Source organism: Arachis ipaensis, chromosome B9, assembly GCF_059453495.1.
Source record: "Arachis ipaensis isolate K30076 ecotype BB chromosome B9, ASM5945349v1, whole genome shotgun sequence".
Classification (NCBI taxonomy): domain Eukaryota; kingdom Viridiplantae; phylum Streptophyta; class Magnoliopsida; order Fabales; family Fabaceae; genus Arachis; species Arachis ipaensis.
This window is the reverse complement of record NC_142444.1, coordinates 64,821,842-64,831,392: the sequence shown is the minus strand read 5'-3', so window position 1 is coordinate 64,831,392 and position 9,551 is coordinate 64,821,842. Positions and strand designations below refer to the sequence as shown.

At 35.4% G+C, this 9,551-nt stretch overlaps 1 protein-coding gene and 1 pseudogene across 1 annotated transcript; both read left to right on the top strand.

Moving 5' to 3' along the window:
- Window positions 1–633: 633 nt before the first annotated feature.
- Window positions 634–2,988, top strand: LOC148544904 (uncharacterized; annotated as a pseudogene).
- Window positions 2,989–6,325: 3,337 nt separating this feature from the next.
- On the top strand, window positions 6,326–7,066 carry LOC148544903 (uncharacterized). Its single transcript, XM_088499009.1, has 3 exons — window positions 6,326–6,364; window positions 6,455–6,562; window positions 6,650–7,066. The coding sequence occupies exons 1-3, from the start codon at window positions 6,326–6,328 to the stop codon at window positions 7,064–7,066; spliced, it is 564 nt and encodes a 187-aa protein (XP_088355135.1).
- The last annotated feature ends 2,485 nt before the right edge of the window (window positions 7,067–9,551 follow it).

Below are 9,551 nucleotides of genomic sequence, written 5' to 3'. Positions count from 1 at the left end.
AACTACTGTAATAACCAATTGCAATATATATTAGCTTGTTATATTATTTTATTTTATTTTATTTATGGTAACAACAACAGATTGCTCTACCATTTTTTACTATTTAATTTTTTTCCTTACATTTTAAATATATCAGTTTAGAATTTATAAAAATAAATCAAGACTAAATATGATTATACTCTAATATCTTAGAATTTTATTTGGTAGCAAACAGATTGAAGTTTTTGGTTAAAGCTTCCAAGTGGATTTTGTCAAAACATTGATCGTGCCATGGCAAGGTACAATATATACTTTTTCTTTTCACTTTATGATTATACTATTAATTCATGTGTAGCTCCACCTCGATTGTTTTGTTAGTTTTGAAGTTGCAATTTAACTTAATATTTATGCACAATAAATTCTTTGTTTTCCTTTATTTGTTTTACTTAAATGAGTTTCTAGTAAAATGTTTAGAGAATTACTTCTAAGATTAGGAACTATTTCCCAACCTAACTACAAGGCTATGAAAGTCCTTTTCATTGCCCATTCCCCTTATATTTCATAACACCCTTCCTCCTCTATTCTTGTTATCTTCACTTTGCGATCCCTTATAAATTTTCCTCCTAAAAAATTTATAAATTATCGGTTAGGTTTTGTGATATGCCGAAGGATTGGATGGATCTACCGAGGTATAGTGAAGAGTATATCAATGGTGTTATTAGTTTCTTAGACTTTGCATACTCTGAGGGAGAACCAGAAGGACAACAAATTCAATGTCCTTGTAAGAGGTGTTGTAACATTGAGTGGTATAGAAGAGATGTGGTATTTGACCATTTAGTCGCTGATGGATTTGTTAAGGGATATAGAACATGGATTAATCACGGGGAATGGACAATCCCAATGGTGGTTGATGATGACACGGATGATGAAGAAGGTGCATGCGATGACATCGAAGGACTGCTTAATGATGCATTTAGAGATGTGCCTCACGCTGAGGGTGTTACTGTAGGCCAAAATGAGGAGGCTAAAAAGTTTTACAATTTAATAGATGGGGCAAGTCAAGAGTTATACCCGGGTTGCAAGAAATTTTCTACATTATCTTTTACCATCCGTCTGTACTTATTAAAGTGTTTGCACGGTTGGAGCAATGCATCCTTCACTTCCCTTCTTGAGCTATTGAAAGAGGCAATGCCTGACATTAACATACCTTCATCTTTCCATAAGACAAAGGCTATGATAAGAGATTTAGGTCTAGATTATAAAAAAATCGATGCTTGTCCAAATGATTGCCTCCTGTATAGGAAAGAACTAAAGGATGAAAAACAATGTCGTGTGTGTGGAACTTCTCGATATACCGAAAATTCTAGTGATAATAGCGAGAACCAACCTCACAAGAAAGGTCGTCCTATTCCTGCAAAGACTCTGAGATACTTTCCTATAATTCCAAGACTTCAAAGATTATTTATGTGCTCAAAGACGGCAGCTAGTCTGAGGTGGCATGATGAGGAGCGCGTTAAAGATGGGACGTTAAAGCATCCTGCTGATGGCCTGGCATGGAAGAACTTTGATGAAATGGATGAAGACTTTGCAAAAGAATCACGCAATATTAGACTAGGCTTGTCAAGTGATGGGTTCAACCCATTTCGTAGCATGAACATTTCATGGAGCACGTGGCCTGTGATGTTAATGGTATACAACTTGCCTCCGTGGATGTCCATGAAACCTGAATATTGTATGCTTTCTTTGCTTATTCCTGGGCCACAATCACCTGGTAAAGATATTGATGTGTATCTACAACCGTTGATAGAAGACTTGAAGTTGTTGTGGGAAATAGGGGTCGAAACTTATGATGCATCAAAGAATGAGACCTTTCAAATGCGGGCAGCTCTTTTGTGGACAATCAATGATTTTCCTGCATATGCTATGTTGTCTGGGTGGAGTACAAAAGGAAAATTGGCTTGCCCTTGTTGCAACAAAAATACCTCTTATCTACAACTAAAACATAGTCGGAAGACAGTTTATATGGACCATCGTGTCTTTTTACCCATGGATCATCCATGGAGAACCAATACAAGGTCTTTTAATGGGAAACAGGAATTAAGACCCCCTCCACCTGTTATTGAAGGAACGGAAATTTTTGAGATGCTACAAAATGTTGAGAATGTTTTTGGGAAGAAGCAAACTACATCAAATAGTTTCCCATGGAATTGGAAAAAAAGATCAATTTTCTTTGAATTGCCTTACTGGCACAAGAACCCACTGCGTCACAACTTAGATGTCATGCACATAGAGAAGAACATACTTGATAGTGTAATTGGAACTCTCTTGGATATCCCAGGCAAGACAAAGGACCATTTGAATGCTCGATATGACTTAAAAGATTTGGGGATCTGGAAAAATCTTCAACCAAAGGAGGTGAATAATGGCAAGAGAACAAAGTTGGCAAAGGCATGCTTTTCTATGACTGCTGCTGAGAAGTCGATTTTTTGTGGCGTTTTGAAGACAACAAAGCTACCTGATGGTAGTGCTTCTAATATATCACGGTGTGTACATCTAGGAGAAAGAAAAGTTTCTGGGTATAAGACCCACGATGCTCATTTTTTGCTACACTATTTACTACCAATACCGATTAAAAGCATCCTTCCGGATCATGTGGCCATTCCGTTGATTCGACTAAGTTCCTTTTTTCGTCGCTTGTGCAAAAAGTTCATCACACTGGAAGAGATAGATTGACTGGAGTTAGAGATTGTGGAAACATTATGCCACCTTGAGAGGATCTTTCCCCCTAGTTTTTTTGACATAATGGTTCATCTTCCAATTCATTTAGCAAATGAGGTGAGATTGGGTGGTCCAGTGCAGTTTCGTTGGATGTATCCTCCAGAAAGGTACATGTGTACATTAAAGTCGTATGTACGCAACAAAAGTCGCCCCGAAGGTTCTATTGCGGAGGCATATCTGGCTGAAGAGTGCTTAACTTTCTGCTCAAGATACTTGCATGAAGGTGTGTGAACAAGACTTAATAAGCGACCTCGGAATGATGATGATCTTAATGACGACGAAGTTGTGCCATCAAAGTTGTTTTCTAACAAAAGCCGTTCGTTAGGCGTGGGAAATGGAGAACCAATTAATCTCGATGACATTTCAAGTGCTCAAGCCCATGTGTATGTATTACACAACTGTGAAGAAGTCACAGATTATGTTAGGTAAGTTAATACAACTTATGTTTATTCACTAAATCAAGTGCATTTAGATTTTTGTCGATCAAACATAACTATTTTTAACTACAGAGAGCATGAGGATGAGGTTAACAATCAGCGAGGAACGAAATGGAGAAAAGCAAAAGTTCACAGTAAAACCTTCTCGCAGTAGTTTGAAACTCGGGCAAGGGATCCAGATGTGCCTGTTTGGCTAAAAGAATTATCACGAGGTCCAAGCTCTGTTGCAAGAAAATTTTCTGGATATATAATTAATGGATACAGGTTTCACACTGTGGAGCGTGAGGCAAGGAGAAAAACACAAAATAGTGGTGTTACATTAACTGCTTTAACTTCAAGCTTTGCAAGTGCTAAAGATAAAAGTCCCATTCAAGACATTGTAGCTTATTATGGCAGACTGTTTGAGATAGTAGAGTTAGACTATTTTGGACATTTTAAGGTAGTATTATTTCGGTGTGAGTGGTATGATGCTGGGAGAGATAAATATGGCCTTACATTTGTTCACTTCAATAAGAAATGCTACCAGAATGAACCCTTCATACTAGCATCTCAAGCACATCAATGTTTTTATGTGCAAGATCCATATGAACATAACAAACATTATGTTATGGAAACTGTCCCAAGAGACTTATTCAAAACAAGTGACGAATCTGAGTCTGAGGCCCGTCAAACCTTCTATAATGAACAAAACGAGTATATAACGAGCCCTGCCATACCAGCTGATGATGGTGAACTTATTCTGGAAAGGATTGATCTACGACCTACAGTTATTGAAACGGTTCCTCAGGTGACTTCTGCCCAAGACTATGAGGCAGATTTTATTGGAGATTCTGATTCTGATGGGTCAGCCTAAGCAATTTATTGCTTAATATGTACATATGTATAACTAATTTTTCTCCACCTTTTTATTTGTAAGTCATCTTTTTGTTTTAAATTCTGAAGTTGTTAGTGTTTCTTATAGGATATATCACTTTGTTGCTTATATTAACTCGAGTTAACTAATTAGTTTGTGTAGGAATAAAGAATTTATTGATCTTAAAGCAACATCAAGTAAGAATTTGCTTCGTCAATTTGAAGCCAAGAGACAAAAGATTGTAAATGAACGCAAGCAATATGAGATGCAAGGTGCAGCACCTAATGACAAGGAGGAAACTATGCCAAGGTTGGATGTAGTCAAAAGTCAAAAAGAGTTGAGTGCAACCAAAGGAGTGAAGACTTCTACATCAAAGAAGCTGGATTTTACTCATTTACAAAGCACACTCGATACAATAAGAAAAAGGACTGATTTCAAGCCTAAAACCTTGGAAGTACAGCCGAGCCTTCCTGCGCAACAGCCAGAAAATAAAAAAAGAAAGCATCACTTGACTGTGACTATGGCTGAGAAAAAAAAGCATGAAGTGCAACGTGAACCGTCAACACAAGGCTTGAATAATTCTAAGCTTATAAAGGTGGGTGCAGATGAACTTAAAAGGAAGCTCGATGCAATTCGTAGTATGAATAATAGCGTGCCAACAAGTGTAAGCCAACAGCAGAGTTGGGCAAATTCTACTCAGCCTACAGTCAACCAAGGGCAGCAGCAGATCATTCAATTCACACATGATGGACTCAAAAAAGGCAAGATGACACTACTTTGCCTAGCTCAAACACTACCCCACAAGCTGAAGATTTAATGTCGAAGCAAGATGGATCAAGAAAGGAAAAGAGCAAGCCAAGGGTAAGGGCTACAACTATTGATGAATTCTTAAAAGAAAATGGGATAGTTGTAGAAATTGACGGACTAAGCTCTGAACTAAGTGATGATGTGGGAGATAGCTTGCCACTTGATGAAAATTATTATTCACATGTGATGGAGGACATTGATGATGACGAAGGTAAGAAATTTCTATCAAATTTTTTATATTCTTTTGCAAATCATAATGCTTAATTTTTCAATTGGCATCACTAATTACTCCCTAATTTTTTCCCTAATGCATGAAACTAGGAGAGCCAAAGAAGAAGAAAACCCGCAGAAAAACAACTTGCAAAGAGATTTATGCAAGAACTATGGAACAGCGGGAAGAAGTTATTTTTGATATTGGACAGCCAGTAGGACCCACCGATCAAAGTGTGTCTAATTTAACTAGTTTCATTGGCACAATTGGTAGAAATAAAAGATTTGTTAGTCTTTTATACACTAGCTGGCATGCTGTAACTCCTAAAGCTAAGAAATTTATGTGGAACTACGTTAACGTAAGACTTTTCTATTATTATTGAATGTCAATTTTTTTTAAATATAAGAAGGTGCATATAACAATGTTGATATGCAGACCAAGTTTATCCTCCCAGATAGTGGAGAAAAGTGGGTGATCCAAGCAATTCGGGATGCTTGGAAGCGGTTCAAGGGAAGGATTAAGCAGAAGCACTTTGTTCCCTTTGATACTATCGAAGATATGGTGAAAAATCGACCGACACAAGTACCAGAAGGTCATTTCATAAAATTGATCTATTATTGGAGTCATCCTACAATCCAGGTAAAATAGTTGGTACTATAATTGCAAATATATTACTATTTGTTAAGACATAAGAAAAATAATGAAAATTGGATTGATAATGTGGGAATCTGTCCTCTCTCATGCTGTACAAACACATATTCTACCCTAAATTGCAAATATATTATTACTGTTTCGATTGCTGCTAGGTTCCTAAACTGAATTGAATTTTCTTTGGATATATTTCCTTTGGTGTGACCTGAAAGAAGTAACTCTTATTACTGTAATTGATGCTGCGTCCTGTAAGAAATTCTATAATGTATAAAGCTTTAGACTGCTATTCTATTTTTGCTGAATTAAATTTTTTTTTGGACTTGGAAGCAGCAGGTAATTAAGTTGGGCGTAATTAGACTGCTATTCTATTTTTGCTGTGATTCTGATTTGCTGCAATTCTATTTTCTGTTCTGTTTTGTGCAATTTTATTTTCTGGAATTTTATTTTGTGCAATTATATCTACTGCTATTTTGTATGGTGTAATTTTGTTTATTGATGCAAAATTTAATTATATTATTCTCTGTTTCTATGTGCTAACTTTTTATTCAATTATAGTCAATGAGTGAAAAGAATAAGAAACACAAAGAACACCAAAAGTTTCCACATCGCATGGGGCCAATTAATTTTGGAAGAGTACGAGTGGCTCTGGTATACTTATTTAATATTCGTGCTGGCATTTGTTTAGTTAATTTTAGTTATGTTATTATAGTCTTACTTATTTAAGGCTTTATTTTGTAGCGCGCGACAAAGGAAACAAGTGACGAACCAAAAAGGTTTGAAATGTTTATTGCTACTCGAACAAGTCGGAAAAGGAAGGAAGTTGATCAGGAAACACAAGATGCAATTGTATGAGAGTTCATTTAATTATTAATGATTATAAATCAAATTCGGGATATAGTAACTAATTCTATTTTAAATCTTTCTTCTAATCAGGAAGACTTCCAAAACCGGCAAGCTGCTGGTGAAACAGATGAGGAAGCTTTTGAGTCTTTATTTGGAAAAGACCTACCAGGTCGGGTTAGGTGCTATGGAAGATCTGTTACACGAAGTGATTTAAAAAAGCATGCAGAAATTTTTGAACTCAAGCAACAGCACCAAGAGCAAGTCACATCTTTGAAAGCTGAACTTGGAGACATGAAGGCCAAACAGCAGCACCAAGATGCCAAACAACAACACCAAGAGGCTGAGCTTCATGGATTGCGAAACATGATTAAGTTACTAGTTCAGCGATCTGAACCTGGAATGAGGCCGGAAGAAATTGAGGCTTTGTTACAAAACGCCCAACACTCTCCAATTGATGCAAATAGCGCTCATGGATCAACTCATATTCCAAACATAGATATGGTATGAGCAGTTCTTTCTTATTCCATAATATTTGTTTATATATTGTTAATTGTTAATTAGGATTCTGAATATCTGCCGTTGAGTTTAAAATTTGTATTTGTTAGAACTTAGGAGGCTGCCAAATCTTTTTAATTTGATTTGAAATTTAAGGAGCTGTGATTTGGTTTCTCTGGTTTTGTTTTTTCATTATGTTATTTTATTATTATTGTTATTAGAGTGGACCAATATTTGTGGCTTCTGTTGTGCTTTTGTGTTGCTCCAAGATCATTGTTGTGTTAATATACTATTGGATACCCTGTTTTGGTGCCTCCAGGACAAAGTTTGAGCTTCTTATAATGTTAAAACCAAAAAGGAAGAAAAATGTTATTGCTGTCACTTGCACAATGCACTTGAGTTTCTGATTTTACTTCTCATTTAGTATGAAGTTATGTTATGATTCGGTTTTTTATGTCCCTTATGATAACTTATAGTATCCCCTTGAATGTGATTGTTGTTTTAAGCAAAAGGGTATACAGTTTTTAGTTTTTAGTTTCTATGTTCCAATAATTTGAAAATTTTTAGTTTTTAATATGCTAATTATTTTTTTTCTTGTACTTTTTCAAAACATAATTATTTTTCTATATAATTATGCAGGCTAATTCTGAAGATGTGAGTGAAGATTGAGATGCTATCATGATGGTTTATTAGCAAAGATGGAGCTAGTGTTAGAAATTGAAAGATGTATGATTGATGATGATGCCTTTTATTAGAAGATACATTTTAATGATATAATATTTTGGTTTTTTCTATTAGTTTATTAGTAGTAAACTCTAAGTGTGCGGTTTCATGCATATTTTGATTTATATGAGTATACTTATTCTAGTGTGAGATGTATGAATACTTAAAATTACGATCATCTCAATATTATATATTCATTATATAAATATATTTTGTTTCAGGATAATTTTTATTATTTAAAGATTATTGTATGCACAGTATTATTATATATATGTATCTGTTTATTTTTATTTTATAATAATTAACTAATTTAATTAAAAATATAGCATTATATATATAATTATATATATTCTCAAATATTAGATTTAAATAAAAATATTATTAGAAATTACTGTTTATATATATATATAAACAGAAATTAAAAAAAAATGAGGGACAAAAGGCTACACTTATATAGAGTAGCTATAGGTATACTACTTGTTACGTTTATAAAGTGATGTAGTAGTCCTGAAAAGTGTAGCCTATTCTTTTGAACTCTGGTAACCACTAGTGCTGAAAAGCGTAGCCTTTGGTCCTAAACAGCATCACTTAAAAAGCGTACCCTATTCTCAAAGGCCAGAAGCATAGCCTTTGATACAGAAAAGCGTAGCCTTTGAGAATAGGCAACACTGGTATAGGCATCCCTTACAAAAGCGTCTCTGAAGCCTAAAAAACGTAGCCTTTGCCTAAGGCATCACTTTTTTTCATTTTTGACTACACTTTTCAAGTGTACCTGAATGGGTATTTTTCTTGTAGTGGCAATTACTTACTCCACCATGGTTTGGGTTCTCTCTGTGAGCCGACAAAGGCCACCCTCCATCTCTTATGAACCTTTGTCATTGCCATCATCTTCTACATCTTTGTTTCTTGCCTTGAATGCTCTTGGAATCGTAGCATTTTCTTTCAGAGGCCACATTTGGCACTAGAGATTCAGGTACTAATAATACCTTGCCATAAAATTTGTCTAATTAAACTTCTGATTTTTCTCTCTTTAGTTAATGAAAATATGAGCTTTTCTTCCTTTTCAGGCTACAATACCGTCGACTTTTAAGCACCCGAGACCCGGCTCGGGTGCCAATGTGGAAAGGTGCCAAGGTTGCTTATTTCTTCATTACATTGTTCCTCTTTCCTTTAGTTTAGTTAATGGATTATGATTGATTCTTTAGGTAACTGCTGAATTTCAAATATAACTGAGTTGTTTGTAGCTGTTTATCAAAATTTGGAGATTTAGGGTTAAATATAATGGGAGGAACCAATGTGGGTATAAATTGGAAATGAGCCAGCTCAGCTAGCCGTTGGAGTCATCCAGCATGGAAAAATGACGCCACGTAAGCGCTTCGGTGATGTCTCATCACCAGAAATATGCCCAGGGACCATTATGAGTACTCGAAGCTCCATTTGGAGGACTACAGTGGGAAAATCGGGATCTTGAGGACTACATTAGGTAATCACGTAAATCTCAGGGACTACTATGGGGATTTACTCCTCCAAAATCCAATCCAACTTATTTTTGAAGCTATTTCAACCCCAACCCAAGAGGAAGCAATGGGGGCAATTAGGTTTAGATTTTCTATGTTTTTCTCTTAGTTTATAGAGAGAGAAGCTCCCCCTTCTCTCTAGAATTAGGTTAGGTTTAGTTAATTTCTCTTTAATTTCTATCTTTAATTCTTGTTTTAATGTAGTTTCCTTTATGTTTCTTTACTTTATTTTCTTATTTCTCCTAGTTCTTCTTCTT